The sequence below is a fragment of the Haliotis cracherodii genome, unplaced genomic scaffold (genome assembly GCF_022045235.1).
Source record: "Haliotis cracherodii isolate W230 unplaced genomic scaffold, xgHalCrac1.p SCAF_15, whole genome shotgun sequence".
In the NCBI taxonomy this organism is placed as follows: domain Eukaryota; kingdom Metazoa; phylum Mollusca; class Gastropoda; order Lepetellida; family Haliotidae; genus Haliotis; species Haliotis cracherodii.
In genome coordinates this window covers 34,346,289-34,363,454 of record NW_027266270.1, presented here as the reverse complement: position 1 = coordinate 34,363,454, position 17,166 = coordinate 34,346,289, and the positions used below count along the sequence as shown (strand labels likewise).

Genomic DNA, 17,166 nt, shown 5'->3' with positions numbered 1-17,166 from the left:
TTTTATCAAAGATAAAACAAATATACAATATTGTGCCCTCTAATAACATCATTGTAAAATGTTTTACCGGAACGATGATAAACAGTTTTATGTTTACATGAGTTAATCCACTTACTTATTGTACACGTCGTCTGTTGCATCTGCCGGAGACGTTGGATGTTGTTGATCATGTCGTTTCTGTTCCGGACGTTACAGTGGCCGGCGTTGATGAGCTGAGAGCTGCATATGAGCGACGACTCCATGTAGCTGGACAACAATACACACCAATGAAACGTCATCGTCCACATGTACGTCAGGCCGTATTCTCTTACTTTGTTTAGAATTTATTTTTCAATATCCATTGGATTGAAATAAAAATGACATTAAAGCACATTTCAAAACAATATGACCGTCTACAATAAGTAAAATACAGAAAAATGACATGTATGAAATAGGTTTTTACAAATACGTAACAGTGTATCTAGCCACCTAGATCAACGGAGTTCTAGTATCTAGCCATGTATCCTACTTATTCATCATTAAAGCAGATTTTAGATTATAGTCCCCTTTGCATAAACATATTACTACTATCTAGCTATCTAGTCACCTATTCATCGACTTCCAGTATCCATCTATCTAGCCGCCTATACATCAATAGACTACTAGTATCCAGGTATCTAGCCATATCTACATCAACAGACTTCCAGAATCTATCTATCTAGCCACCTATACATATTTCCGAAATTTATCTAGCCATATCTACATCAACTGACTTCCAGTATCTATCTATCTAGCCACCTATGTATCAACAGACTACTAGTATCTAGGTATCTAGCCATATATACATCGTCGGACTATCTAGCCATCTATCCAACTCACTGGCACCAATAGGTTCCTTCCACCATCATGCTGGGGCTCATGTTGGTAAGGTCAAGGGCGGCGTGACACTGCATGAAGTTCATGCAGCTCTTGATGGCGGGGTTCGCCAGCACTGAAACACAAGCACGTTCATGTCTACCTCCATTCAACCTGATATAGAAAATAGAACATCGCCGAAACACAACTGGCACGTGTCTAAAAGCACGGGGATTGTACATCAATGAGTTGCCGTGTTTCTTGATCACCGATTTAATCAGACCAGATAGATGGTTTCTTCACAAAGCCATGCTAGCGCTTCTATAGGCCTTACTCTTATACCTATAAACTCGTTTACCTTTGGAAACGCGTATTCGAAATTAAGCATATTTGTTTGTTTGTTTGTTGTTTTACGCTGCACCCAGCGATATTCCAGCAATATGACGCGGGGTCTGTAAATAATCGAGTTTGGGTATACGATGACATATATCAACCACGTCAGCGAGCCTGACCACCCGATCCCGTTTGTCGCCTCTTACGACAAGTATGGGTTGCTGAAGACCTATTCCAACCCGGATCTTCCCCGGTCTACAAATAATGTAATTCTCTCAGACATTCATCATTCTTTGTCATGCGAGTAAATATTTACAGCTACAATCGTTCTCTTGTACTTCGTGTTAACGTTGATAACACGTTTTCGTTGTGTGTCCGTAGATATAGAGGACGGGCAGCCAAATTTATATCTCTGCTTTTAATTAAGTTGCTAAACCCACATGCACAAGGCGGAATAAGCGCTTCAATTATCTAACCTCAATATAGCCTAGATTTACAACGGCTGTATCCCTGAGACGTGCTGGAACACGGCGCGGAAACTTACCTGACCGGCAGTATCTGGACGAGAGGAGGCCGAGATCACGGAAGGAGATGGCAGATATCCCGTCCCCAGATAGTTGGCACTGCTTGACCGCCTCGTCCACACAGGGGAAGTACGTCTCGAGTACCCTGAGAGACAGGGAAATAGTAACGTGCTTAAAGGTGGGCGGCATTGCAGTTTCAGAAAAGTGTCGAGTCGCAGAACCACTTTCGCTGATGTTGATCTTACAAAATGGCTGATAATCGCTCTAAACCCATCCTGACACCTGCTAACAGCGTAATGTATACCAACAGCGTCACATACCGACACAGTCACAGATTAACAGATTCACATGTTAACAAGGTCACGTTGTAACGCCACGGCGCCAATGTTGAATCAGTTTCATTGATACAGTCAGGATAGACATTTGCGCAGCGCACAAACTAATTGCGTCACATACTAACGACATCCCATCCTAACAGCGTCACACACAAACAGTGTCATAGTAACAGCAGCACACACGAACTATCTCACTCAGTAACGCGACAGCGCCAATCTTGAAGCAGTCTCATGATTAAATTGACATTCGCGCAGGATCGACGTGTCGAAGGGGTGTGGGTGGTGTGGGTGTCTTAAGAGGATTGATGAACGTAGAAGCAGATATTCCCTCACATGCAAAGTACCGTGAACGAAAACTCGTCACAATACAAAACCTTCAGAGTAAAACTATATTATAGCAATTTTGGGAGACTGATCTCGATTGATCTGTGCTTCGTGTGACGAGCTGATACAACCTATAACGAGCAGAAAGAACAATCTGTACTTACATGCACAGCATGCCTGACTCCGCCCCGGTGACGGTGAGGTTACCGATCAGGTTTCGGTTACACTTGGACAGGGGGGTGCAGCCAAATATCATCTTGTTCTCTGGAAATACAGGTAAATACAAAAACATAGATTACATGTTTGGGGATGCAGTCTACTGGTGGAACCAGAGGGACGCGGAGGGGTGGAATGGGATTTGGGCGAGTGCAGGGGTGCACCCTTTTTTCGCAAAGACCATGGGTCAACCTATGTCAGTTCGTCCATGTAGTACCGTGACTTGGGCACAGAGCATAATTCAGTACTGTGAGTATAGCCAGCTTACCTGGGGTGCAGTACTGTGAGTATAGCCAGCTTACCTGGGGTGTAGTACTGTGAGTATAGCCAGCTTACCTGGGGTGTAGTACTGCGAGTATAGACAGCTTACCTGGGGTGCAGTACTGCGAGTATAGCCTGCTTACCTTGGGTGCAGTACTGTGAGTATAGCCAGCTTACCTGGGGTGTAGTACTGTGAGTATAGCCAGCTTACCTGGGGTGTAGTACTGCGAGTATAGACAGCTTACCTGGGGTGCAGTACTGCGAGTATAGCCAGCTTACCTTGGGTGCAGTACTGTGAGTATAGCCAGCTTACCTGTGATGCAGTACTGTGAGTATAGACAGCTTACCTGGGGTGCAGTACTGTGAGTATATCCAGCTTACCTGGGGTGCAGTACTGTTGGTATAGCCAGCTTACCCGTTATGCAGTATATCCAACTAACCCGGTGTGTAGTACTGTGAGTATAGCAAGCTTACCTGGGGTGCAATACTGTGAGTATAGCCAGCTTACCTGGGGTGCAGTACTGTGAGTGTAGCCAGCTTACCTGGGGTGCAGTACTGTGAGTATAGCCAGCTTACCTGAGGTGCAGTACTGTGAGTATAGCCAGCTTACCTGGGGTGCAGTATAGCCATATTACCTCGGGTGCAGTACTGCGAGTATAGCCAGCTTACCTGGGGTGCAGTACTGAGAGTACTGGGCCTGCATCCTGTCCAGGCCGTCAATGGACTGGCCTAGGTACTTGTCACAGTCGTCAGGTATTCCAACTGAACACACCTTGTATTCGTCCATGGACCTACCGAAGAGAAGTCAGTAGTGTAACCCACAAGCAGAGAATACAGGTTCTTTATTTTACGTAACCAGGGTGATGGTCATGAGCTTAGTGTACGGCGGAAGGATCCATAGACATAAGGTTGTTTGCAGTCTTAACATGCCATGTGCCTCAACCCTTCCACGTGCATTTAAAGATCCATTTGTGTAAACCATTGTATCGCAGATATCAAATAGTTTTTACACTTTCATCAAATTCCTTAAACTCCACGTGTGAAGCAATACAAGACAACACCAGTAGCGACCACGTAACAATCATCGCTAGACTCCTACCAGATAGAAACTCATAGAACACGTGAAGAGACCAAGTAGCCATTATTGTTAAATAGATAATGTATACTATGTTGCTTGACAACAGTTGATGATATTAATAAGTAAGGACTACAAAATTACATTTTCGCCATTGATATAACTGGCAATGGTTGAAACGGATCTATTGAAAAGACATAATTGGAATTGTGAATCATTGCTACAAGTGCATTATACTTAACTGGCAACACATGGCTGCTGGAAATGCATTTTCTACGGGATAGTTTTGTCCCAAACAAAATATTTAAAAGTATCCAAATTGACTTGTCCAGCTTCTCCTTTCACAGAAAAAAATGCATGATTTGAAGCAGTGACCGGAAAATATAATGTTTCTAAGAAAAAACTGAAATGGTGGGTCCCAATCAGTGGTGTTTAAATACTTACTCGCATAGTTTCTCAATGTTCATGGCTTGAACGGCTGGGTTGAAAGTTTCATTGAAGTGCTGATAACAGTCCCTGAAGCTTCTCAAACACTCAGTGGCTTTGGCCCCACCATCTAAACGTAACAACGTCACACTTAAGTTACACTGAGAATAATCATTTTGCGTATCATGATTAAGTAAAATGTCGTTCACGACATAATATTTCACTTTTCAGTCAAATTGTCATTCACAACAAAGCGCAACTGATGGTCACGTCTCATGCTGGATTCCGTACAGTTATACCTAGGTCCATACCTACAGTGTGGGAATATGTATTACATTCCTTTTCGTGGAGACTGGTTCCTGGCTGTATGTGCACTGCAACATTTTGGTTCTCATTCACAGTGAAACCGCGTCAAGTTGAACTTTTGTAACTCGACATTTGGCGTTGGACGTAATGTTACGAATCTTATTGAATCCTTAACGCCATTTTTGTCTCACATCGACAATCGCCTTGTCTCACACTAACTATATATTTTCGCTATCCCACGGCACTATCAGAGAACAATGTTTCACTGTGTTTTGTTTGCATATTATAGCTGAATCTCTTTACCTAGGTTTGGAATTATATTAAACATGTATTTATAATAGACAGTGCAAACATTTTTTCTATATCTAAAACATCCTTGGTCGGTGGATATTTCTATCCACACTCCACACATGATTTTTCGTGTCATGTGATTTGTTGAGAAATAGTGTCTTGTTATCTTTCAATTGGGCTCTTTCTCACCATTTATTGAGAGATCGGAGTATAACTTTGGGTTCGCAAGCAATTAAGATAGTATCTGCTGGGACATAATTTTGTTGAAAGGTTGCCACCCTCTAACATTACATATTCCCAATGATAAACAGAGGCAGACTCATATGATGAGTGCATGCTTGCCTTGATAACAGGAGTTATGCCCCTTTATAGAGTTACCTACCCGCTCCACAGGCCACCTGGTGTTGTTGTTCGAGCACCTGTATGCTGGAGACAGCCTGGGACGTGTACTGATTACAGGAAGTGTCGGCAGCAAGGGCGTTGATGCACTTGGAGTAGTTGGACACAGAACTACACAGAGACAGAACACAGTACCTTGTAAACAGGGGCTGCTCGTGAGTATGAAACAGGAACTGATACGATAGCAAGATAGGTCGGAGAAACATGGGGTTAGAAACGGTTGTGCGAAAATAACAAAAGGCGAAATTCGCGAAGTGGTAATTTTGAAGGACGTATCGAGTGTCGGTGACAAACAAAATCATCAAAAAACTACGTTTGCGTTTATTGGCTGTTCTACTCGGCTCATAAATTTAAAGACTGCATTGTAAAGCAACAATCCCTCGTTCTTCCAAAGGGGGCACGGGTGGCCCAGTCGTCTAAGGCGCCACAATTCGCTGTGCAGAGTTACGTCCCTTGGGCACGCCAGAAACCTATGGTCGTGGGTTCGAATCCCGTTTTGCCCCGAGTGTTTCTAGGTTTACAACACTATATCCGTGCTCGTGGGTCTAACCAAAGTGGTAAACGTCTGAGACATGCATCACTCCGGGCTTTCCTCCCTTATTAAGCTGACACGCCGTGATGTAACTGGAATATTGTTCAAAACAGCGTTAACAGGGATTCAGCGATATCTGAATGTAGAATCTGATGGACCTTCATGTTTTGAAGACTGTCTACTGCGGATACGAGATTGCCAATACGACCGGAAGCATTTATGTGACCTGACCTGCACATGAGTCTCATGTCTGACTTCCGGACAGATGGGAAGAACGTCCTGTTGAAGGTTGTGAAGCACTCCATGGTTCCATTAAGACAACGCGCCATGTTGGCTCCAGTGGTTGCAGTGTCTGTGTGTAGATAATTGCCTTCATCACACATTCAATTAGAGGAACTATGCTCCAATGGCCGGAGCCCAAGATCAAGATGCTGTAAGAAGTGACTTGTATCAAACTGAGAAAATCTTGGAAGAGTACTCCGACCCTTGACAGTTTTGAAGAATGTATTTGTGTGTGGACAACACGATCTCAAAATATGTTACTGTAATACGGAATAACTATTCTTTTGTTCCATCTTTGGCGCAAAAAAACCCATTCTGGCTACAATGGAAGGTTTGAGGAAAGTAAAACATTTGTCCCCAATGAAATCTCAGGCAACCCCACTGAATCCCCTCACACAGACAGGGTGGTTTTAAAAATGCACAAAAGCAAAGGAATTGAAGAAACCATGCACTGGTAAGAATATATTCTTAAATATAAATGTATTCCGTGCCACGGTTAGATATTGATTGAAGTTAGCTGGATAGGCCGGATGTTTCCCTTTCGTCCAGCCCTGAGGCTATAGGCCTAAATGAAGCAAGTCTAGATTTTTAACAGGTTCGTGACCCATGTCACTAGGGCTTCTTTTCAAGTTATATGTAGCTGCTTCTTTCAGTCAAAATTACATATTTTCAGAGACTAATTGTTACTGCCTACATTTACAATACGCTGGACCAATCTGAAAGGGAGATAACTCTAATGGCGTGACTCACCTCCCTGACAAGTGGAAGAGTAGCGGGTCCTGATGCCGTTGATGGTGTTGACGGCGTATCCTGCATACTGAGAGCAGTCGGGGGACGTGAGGAGCGACTCCACACATGCCGTGTAGTTGTTCAGGGAGCTGGCGAGGGGGGCAAGAGTGAAATAGGATCATCAGCTTCACTTCCTTGTATCGAGTATCATTCGTGAATACTCGTGATACCAGCCGTTCCCGTTTCGAATTGCAAGTGATTTGACAGTTTTGATCTTAGGGCCTTATTAATGTTGATTGTTATAAGTTTGCGTATCACTTTTTCATTCATGGTAGTGTGCATAATTGGTTTTAAAAAAAAATTATAAAGAAAAGAGTAGCCAGATAATAGGTTTGTTTGTTGTTTAACGCCGCACTATTCCAAATAAATGACGGCGGTCTGTAAATAATCGAGTATCGACCAGATATTCCAATGACTGACATCAGGAGCATTGATCTTCGCAATTGACCACCCAATCCCGTTAGTCACCTTTTACGACAAGAATAGTCGCCTCTGACGACAAACATGGGTCGCTGAAGACCTATTGTAACTCGGATCTTCAAGGGTGTGATGACAGGTAAATGGATTGACAAACCAAAGTAACCAAACAACTATATATTTTCATTTGAAAGTCAGTGAAAGTACACACCCGCATGCCGCTGTAAGATCATACGCATTGAGCGCGGGGAAGAAGGTGGCGTTGAACTTCTCGTTGCAGACCACGTAGCGTGCTCCACAGCTGGCAACGTCCGCCCCGGCACTTCCTGGAACAACATATGTACAACTGACAAACAGATACACATTTATCTACAGAAGAAGCCCGGACACTTAAAACGGTACCGTTATTTCATTTTCACGAAACAAGGGAGTGAACTGACTATAAAAGTCCAGTTTCCACCCTTGCCGAACTAGGCTGCAATTTCGGAGTTATATTTGGGTTGGACTAACGAGTCTATACATGGTTAAATCAAAATCGCGTAACGAAATCAACATCCGGTTATAAAACTGCACGGCATGTGCACCGACAACTTAGCGTCAATAGATATTTTCCAAATCTTTTCATGTTTCTAATCCAGGTGTTCCCTTGAGTTGATGCACTTCGCGAAGTAAGACCGTTTTATCATTTATAGATCATGATTATCGAATAGATCGTCTTCACTGGGCGACGCCTATTTATTTGAAGCAAATGCAAGTGATATGAAAGGTGGTCATAGAAGGACATAGCTTGTAATAGCCACTGGTGGCGCTTCGATCGAGCCCAAAAATTCAGCTTAGTTCGTCAAGGGTGGAAACTGGACTTTTAGTCAGTTAACTCCCTTGCCTCAGGAAGATGCCGTTATTTATGACCAGACAAATTATCAAACGTCCTGACTAACAAATAGCTGTTCCGTACTAATGTTTTAATATAACAGAATGTTTTCGGATAAAATAATAATTAACAGTCGTTTCCTACCTCCTATGTGGAACCAGAGACTCTCATAGAATCGTCAAACAGAGTGACTACGGTACTCACCCTCGGTACAGGACCTGTCGTAGTTGGCCTGCATGGTGGTGATGGTGCTGTTCACCATCTGAATCTGATTGGCGTTACAGCTGGCCCGGATCTCGCCCAGGCACTGAAGGTGCAGTTTGATGGCCCTGGAACCGTATCATTGATAGAAACGTATTGTTCACTGTTTGTTTGTTGTTTGACGCCGCACTCAGCAATATTCCAGCTATATGACGGCTGTCAAGTATAGTCGCATTTACGACAAGCGTGTGTTGCTGAAGACCTATTCTACCCCGGATCTTCGCGGGTCGTATTCTTCACTGAGTTGCAGTCGCCAAATACATGAACAGTACACAACCATCATGTCGAATCGGACAAAATGAAATGATTCCGGGCTGTTCCATCCAATCATAATATTGATCATTAAATGACGTCACGAACATTGTTTTTAAGATCGGTATTTCCAGTCTATTGGTCACAAATCATATACTGACAGAAAGAAATAAGGGATCAGGGCCTACTTGCACAAAGCGATCTTAGCGCTAAGATGATCGTAATCCCCATGCTTTAACATAGGCTTACAATAGTCGTAGCGCTAAGATCGCTTTGTGCGAGTGGGCCCAGAAAGTAAAGGAAGCATTTGTTATGAACCTTTCAATTCATTCAACACATTTCTTCAATTCAGCTGGACATAATATACTAATAGTTCACTGTTTTATATTGTGAACCATTTTTCCTTCTGTACATTTTGAGACATATGTTGAAATAAAATTATTTTCCTTGGCACAGAGCAGCGGGAAAGACAAGTGCTGAAGCGTCTCGTCAGACTGAAGACCGAGGTTGGTTTCCCGCACACTATCTGACGAACTCTGCAAACCCACTTCTTAATCGCTCGATTGGTTGGTAACTAGTGTATGTTAATGAAGGCCTCGGGGAAAGATAGTGATAAGCCACACATCCAGAGAATTTGAGATAATTATATTTAGTGGGTTGCCAGATACTGAAGTATCTTTCAAAAGTTTGAACGGAATATTTTTTTAATTTTATTTTGTAATGCAAAGTTGTCAAAACAGGGTAATCATGTTTTTTCCCTGCAAACATGAAACTACTGTTGGATGTCATTCAAGGTCATCTCACAAACTTTCACAACTAATTTTAACATACCGGGAAAAGCAATACTTTTCCATCTACATATTCTTATTCAAAGTGTTTTCTTTCTTGAGATTCAACTGTTACATCTACCAGAAGAATTAGTAGTGAAAATACTGACATTTGTAACATTACAGGAATGACTGCAAATCACATTTCTTGTCTACCTTTTGTATTTACAGGTCTGAATTGTGCAGGTTCCTCGGCACCCTGTTTAATGTTTTGATTTGAAATGAACTCGGACTGTTGGAATCAGTATTTAAAGTTTTATATCTGCAAATGAGATTTGTCAATAAGTCCGAGTTTCAGGGAAAACGGTGACAACCACCTTTCACGAAGACTGCGATAGCCCACTCTCTTGTCCACTGGTGTGTGTCTGTAAAGATCTCAAATACCTACTTATATTAACATTGTTGGCTGCATCTCTTTTGTAAAGTAAACATACATGACTTGACAAGTAAGAATTTTCTTTCTTTCCCAAACTTATTTCAATCTTTCTCAGGCAACCATAAATGTTCAATTTATTTTCTCAAAATCAATCTTTTGTTGGTTATCTCTATTCTTCCCCCGGGACCTTCTTATGTTTCTTGTCCACCCATGCAAAATAAAGGTAAATTTGAACATGTTCCGGACATACGAACTACGGTTATAACAAACTCAAAGAAGCCACTAATTTTATTTCGTTATAACAGTGGTTCGATATAAGCATATGTACAGAATATATACAGCAGTGGCCGGGACAAAAAATAAGTTCGTCATATCCGTCAGTTCGTTATAGGCATGTTCGTTATAAACGTATAACAGACAACGTGTACTCACTCGCAACTTCTCTGTAGGGAGGATGAAGCATTGCCGCCCTGTGCCGCCTCCGCTAGGCGCTGCTGGAACGCCGACGTGCACTGCTCGTCACAGCCTACGGCCAACACCACCAACACCGTCCACACTGCCGGAGGGAAGATCATCAATGTTTGACTAATACACGTGTCATGTCCTACTTTATCATTATTACATCTCATGTAACGACATATACACCTTCATTGACATGTTAATCTCCTATAACGACATATACATGTACACAACCACCTGCGTTGACAAGTTACATCACATAATGAAGACATGCACATAATCACGTGTCAACAGACGCCTTTCTGTGCTGAAAATACGTCGTCAACAAGTAGTATTACGCGTGCCACGCTGTCGGTGTTTGTCCCAGAGGTTACTCTTGGACAATATTATGGAAGAATACATAGAATTCTGTGAGTGTTCTCTGAGAGTTGATGCAGGGGTGCACGTTTATTCGAAACTGTTCGAAAATCAATGACGCCAAATTGTACAAATCTAATTTTAAATCGTGCATTTCAAAACCAATTATTAGATGTTTTATTACATTTAAACTATCAACAGTCATACTTCGGGTTATGTTCAGATATGTTTTTTCATTTGTTGTTTCACGCCACTCTCGTCGATATTCCATCTGTATGTAAATAATCGAGTCTGGACCAGACAACACAGTAACTGATTGTGAGCAAGGATCCACACCGTCTTAGGCCACCTAATCGACTAAGCTACTAAACGTTGACCACCTACTCCAATAAGTCGTTTCTTACGACAAGGGTAGGTTGCTGGGAACAGCGAGGGAAGAAAAAGCTTATAGTGCGGCGAGAAACTTTTGTTCATAGGTAAATAAATAAATAATAAATAAATATATTGCAAGTAAATCCGTGGTTTTTGTCTGAACAAATAATTATTTTGCCTTTATGTTTCCATAAATCAAAAACAGGTAGGCCACGCCCACTAACCTAGTGTTGTTTCCTGATTGGCTGATAATAGAATGGGCGGGACTTGTGCTCCATAAATGCACCGAACGATGTCACATTTCGTATTGTTGTCAACAGTTGTCTTTGAGTTAAAGATTTAAATAACCACTGTGTGAAGCTATTATTGTTGATGTATCTATTTATAAGAAATGTTTTCAATATGTTGTCGCAAGTCGTTTTTGACAGCTTACACAAATATTAATGTACTGTTATATCCAATGATGATTTTGTTCCAACCCAAGAACATCGAATATCTAAATGCAGCATATAACTTTTTTAACAGATTCTTGAAAAAAAAATATAATCGCCTTATCCGTATTTCGAGACAATGTGCAAGAGAGATGATTAACTTTCCTCCGTGAACATAAAGTTACATACTTCAAACGAGATATCGAGTTAACCGAGTTCGAGTTACCGAGGTTTAATGACATGTACACCCAAGGGACACGGGTGGTCCTGTCGCCTGAGGCGCCATAATTCGCTGTGCAAAGTTGCGTCTCTTAGGAACGCCAGAGACCCATCTGGGTTCGAATCCCGGTTCGCCCCGGTTATCATTTTGGGTTTGTCAGAACTATACCCGTGGTCGTGGGTTCTAGACGTCTCAGACCTGCATCACTTTGTTTTTTTCTCCAACATTAAGCTAACACGCCGTGGTATAACTTCGTTACATGTATTGTTGAAAGTGGCGTTAAAACCCAACTCACGTACTCACTATAAACCCAGGTTTTACCTGCTATAGTCAGCAGAGTGTTGCAGCTCATCTTTGCTTGGTACTGTACGACTGCTTAATGTTAAAATTCTGAAACATAAAAGACAACTTATGAAAACACGTCATCATCCATCACTGTCTACTGTAGCATGGCAACAATCTTCACGTTTTCGGTTTTACATTTTCTATGTCACCAGTAAAATGTCGGATTCTTCTGACAAAGTATATGTTTTTAATAACCACATCGTCATGTTTTATCATCACTGGAGACAACAATGTAGACACAATTTATGGATAACAACTTCTTTAATATACTATTATAGCGACTTTTCGGTATAGATCCTTATACCGTGTTCAAGAAAGACGGTTATATGTCTATAGAGATCTGTACCGAAATGTCGCTATTTAAGAATTTACTTTCACTTTGTGTGAGTTCATTGGAGTATGAACCTTCATAGAGTGAGGACCAAACTTGCTCCGACGTTCATACAGTTTGGCCCTCACTCTATGAAGGTTCATACTCCAATGAACCCACACAAAGTGTAAGTCAATTCTTCTTATTTTTTATATCACTATTTTTTACCTCGAGTAACTGAGTGAGTATTGTTTTACGCCGATCATAGCAATATTTCAGCAACATCCCGGCAGGGGACATTTTTTTTACCTCGAAGGATGTAGATCTATACGCAATATTATTTAGTATGTGAGACTTAATGTTTACACTGACAGCCATTCAACAACCATCTGTACCGCGGAATAAAGTAGTTCTTCAACAGGAAGGGTAACGTGATCGAATATATGCTCACATTGTTCTACAGTGACATCTTTTGTAGTTTGTTTACAACAAATATAGTCAAATAAGATCGTCATTAAACGAGAAAGGTACGTTAAGAGCTACCTTAGTTAGTCAGTCACAATGACAACGCGTCATAATACATTTACATCAAGTACAAGACGTCAAAATGGCCGACACGATAAACGTGACGGGAGACATTTCCGAAGTTGTAAATGAACCTGTGGCAGCTACATGTTTTAGTCATCATTGATCAACTGGCCGATCATTGAAAGGTGATTATAAAGATGTGGCAAACAGATTCTCAGGTAATTTTATAGATTGCTGTAGACTGTCACTGTAAGTCCAGTCAAGTATCGAGTGGAAACTACGCTAGTTGTTTCTTCGTCTGGTTCACTAGGATGGGTCGTAGTGAGGGGTCTCAAGAACGATCAAGCAGTAAAACTCTCTAATTGTTCTCCATGTATGTTACAACCCTGAGTTCAAGAATAAAGGGTCTAAATGATCTGAAACGACGCTTCTGTATGTATTCGTGCTAGGGAATTCCCAGGGGTTCCCCCAGGAATGCAAATAGTCCGTCAGTATTTCCGTCATTTAAAGAATACAGTCTCGTGAAAAACGCATGAACGTCATTTTCGCGGCCTGTGACCGCCTTCTCGTCCAATAGAAAAACTGTATATCGTGTAAACGTCACATTAAAAACTTATAACAGAACACTAAAGAAGATTTTATCCATAAATTGTGTCTACCTTGTCATCCGTCAACTTCTAAGGAATGCCTATCAAACAAAGACTGAAAACTTTAATCAATTAATAGTACGTCATCTCAATAACACCGATGGGAACGTTGATCAATAAATAGTACGTTATCTCAACAACACTTATGACAACGTCAATCATTAAATAGTACGTTATATCAACAACACTTATGACAACGTCAATACATGAATAGAACGTTATCTCAACCACACTTATGACAACGTCAATCATTAAATAGTACGTTATCTCAACAACACTTATGACAACGTCAATCATTAAATAGTACGTTATCTCAACAACACTTATGACAACGTCAATCATTAAATAGTACATTATCTCAACAACACTTATGACAACGTCAATCATTAAATAGTACGTTGTCTCAACAACACTTATGACAATGTCAATCATGAAATAGTAAGTTATCTCGAATGTGAAAGACAAACACAAGTAGTGAGTAAGTACGTTTTAACGTCACTTTAACATTGTTTCAGTCCTAGAAGAGGGTCCTGATGGGTTTTAATGCTGAACGTAAAACACCTTTCAAACACTATCGTAAACGTAAAATTCATCTTTTTTTATCGTAAATGCTTAACAGAAAATACCAAAAAATAACTGCTTAACGTAAATAATTCATTTACTGCTTATCGTAAAATGATTAAAATGGTCAAAAACAGTCTGTCTTCAAGACCCAAATGCTTCGCCACAGAAAGCAGGCTGCGCAACTGATGCAGGGGACCAGTCTAGAATGTTTAGCGATTTGAGATTTTACTCGGTATTAAAAATATGAATTGTCAGGATGAAACGAAAGGTAAAATAACCTGGTGATAATATTATAATATTTGTTGAAAAAATTCATTTGGCATTTTTGTGAAACAAATATGCGACCCCCATAAAAAAAATAATTTCGCGACGATTTTATTGAAAAAGAAGAGAATTACTGCGTAATGAAAAAGTACCCTAAATTCCCTAGATTTTACTGCTTATGGGACCCCCCCCCCGTCAGGACCCTCCTAGAATTCTGCTAGGCATTTGGGGCGCAACTCTCCACAGCGATTTACGGGCGTCTCCCACATCCCAGCACAAACGCACCTTACTCAGAGGATTTTTATGCCATTAAATTAGGTTCATCTTAAACTAAGGCACTATTCAAATGCACCATTACACTGTTGAATCTTGGTTTACTCGTCTGATAACTAGTTTTGAAATTGTGTCCAGCCAGAAAAGAGCTGAAGACTTCACATTTTAGCTGGCATCCAAATCAGAGGTAAACCAGTGGGCATGTACATGTGTCCGCACTTTTCGCATAAGTTCGCTTTTGTAATGTCGAGTTCACACACGTGTGATGACAGTTGGTAAGTACAAAGCAGTAAAGTTATTAATATGACAGGTTTTATTTGGTATTTACTCATATGAATAGGCGATACGTGTCAATGAAACAATAAATCATTCCTATTTCCTTAACAGAAGAGTCTAACAGAAACTTTGCGATTTCTAGCCAGTATGTACTTCCCACGGGAATAGCGCCACTGGGCCTCACTACAGCATGCACGCTGAGACTGACGGATTGTTCAGATAATACTTCATTTCCATAAACAAATAAAAATGTCTGATCATAAAACGCATCGAGGAAACGAGACTGGAATTCCAAATTTTTTAACTGATATATATTTGAAATCAAAATTAAATGTGAACGTAGTTTGATTGAGATTGAGTGACTGGTAATAATACCTCGCACTTTTGATGTAGGTATTCTGATGTCAAGACATAAGAGAGAATTAACTCGTTTGTATAAATATACCAGTCATGATATATTTGATGGAAAAATAGCTGATCATTAACCTTTATCACTATGAAGAAAGAGATAGTCTGGGAGATGGCTTATATGATATGGTTAGAGTTTGGACTGTGTGCACACCCAAGGAATTGGTGAGGTAGTCATGGATTAAAGGAATTCGATATTAATCGTAGCGTGGTAAAGGGAATAAGTGAGATGGTTTAAGCGCCCCTTTGAATAATATTCCAGTTATATGGCGGCGTGTCAGAGAATGTGGGAGGAAAGCCTGAAGTGATGCATGTCTCAGACGTATACCACTTTGGTGAAGCCAACGAGCACGCTATGGTGATGACAAACCTAGAAACATAATCGGGGCGTATTGGGATTGGAACCCACAATCATAGGTTTCTGGCATGGGACGCAACTCTGCACAGCGAATTGTGGCGCCATGGACGTCTGGGCTACCCGAGCCCCCTTGCGTGGTAAAGAAAAAAGTGCTGAAAAATAACCTGTACTTGAAACCTAACTTGAACAGTGCACCAACGTTGCTACCCAGCATGAGGAAATGAAAGCCCAGCGAATCTAGGAAAGACCAAAGTGATGAAAGGCTTTGATGTTTAACGACCCGTGAACATCCAGGGTAGAATTGGTCTTCAGGAACCCATGCTTGCCGTAAAAGGCGACTATGCTTGTCGTAAGAGGCGACTAACGGGACTGGGTGGTCAGGCTCGCTGACTTGGTTGATGCATATCATCGTATCCAAATTGCGTGGATCGATGTTTATGATGTCAATCACTGGATTGTCTGGTCCAGACTAGATTATTTACATACCGCCGTCATATAGCTGGAATATTGCTGAGTGCGGCGTTAAACAAGATGAAACTGAAACAGCTTTGATGTTTAACAGTTTGGTGAATCCCACGAGCATGGGTATGGTGCTGACAAACCAAGGATCATAATCATGAAGGAAGTTTCGAATCCACAATCAGAAGATCCTGATACTACCCAGTCTACAGACTAATACTCAGTTTTACAGTCCTCACAAAATATATAAGCACCAACCGTAGGAATACTTAATAAAGTGTTAATGTAAAGAACATAAACAACTCTATTTCATTCAACCTCACCTCAGATGAAATCCCTTCCAGTGCAATCCAAACAGCGCATACTATCAAACCCTCCTACAAACACAAGTTTGAACCAGTTTAACCGTACGTATCCCTTTCATGGAAGACTCTACGTGAATCGGCCGACGGACACTTGATAAAGGGCAGACAACTCTGTTACATCACCTTCTAAGTGAAGATGCCCTCCCCTTTGACCTTTCACCTCATTGTCACTCAAATTGAAGTGTGTAACAGAACAAGTGTTAGTATGACTGTTTGGTGATGAATGTGAGACGATGTAATCCCAGCATGTCGCAATGTCTACTGACAATATCTAGCAGGCCTTAATTACAGCACCTGACAACTTGTCATTTGCCTCGGGGTTCAATCGGAGGTCTTTCGTGGAACGTTAATTGTGAAGACCCAGGACCTACATCTCTAATACCTCATCATACATGTATGCATTAAATATTAACTGTTGTATATATTTTCCAACTTTTTTAATACTATTGTTTGGTAAAGTTGTCCATTTATATCACGGCCTGACCGCTAAATTTGGGAAGAAGCCCAAAGTTGAATAAAATAGCGTTGTTTGTGTTCTCCATATCGATCTCCATGTACTCTGTCAATCCCCCAGACATTATGGCAAGATAGTTATTGGC

At 41.1% G+C, this 17,166-nt stretch overlaps 1 protein-coding gene across 1 annotated transcript in view; it reads right to left on the bottom strand.

Moving 5' to 3' along the window:
* The window catches only part of LOC139462081 (uncharacterized), a 35,850-nt gene that overhangs the window by 3,520 nt on the left and 15,164 nt on the right, over window positions 1-17,166 (bottom strand). The window contains exons 2-14 of the mRNA XM_071243581.1: window positions 12,092-12,160; window positions 10,364-10,487; window positions 8,420-8,544; window positions 7,556-7,670; window positions 6,889-7,016; window positions 6,088-6,208; window positions 5,308-5,435; window positions 4,347-4,458; window positions 3,497-3,618; window positions 2,515-2,614; window positions 1,712-1,836; window positions 859-970; window positions 116-246 (exon numbers count right to left, since the gene is read on the bottom strand). Of these exons, the coding sequence (XP_071099682.1) occupies window positions 116-246; window positions 859-970; window positions 1,712-1,836; window positions 2,515-2,614; window positions 3,497-3,618; window positions 4,347-4,458; window positions 5,308-5,435; window positions 6,088-6,208; window positions 6,889-7,016; window positions 7,556-7,670; window positions 8,420-8,544; window positions 10,364-10,487; window positions 12,092-12,122 (1,474 nt within the window). The 5' untranslated portion in view covers window positions 12,123-12,160. The remainder of the gene's footprint in view (window positions 1-115; window positions 247-858; window positions 971-1,711; window positions 1,837-2,514; window positions 2,615-3,496; window positions 3,619-4,346; window positions 4,459-5,307; window positions 5,436-6,087; window positions 6,209-6,888; window positions 7,017-7,555; window positions 7,671-8,419; window positions 8,545-10,363; window positions 10,488-12,091; window positions 12,161-17,166) is intronic.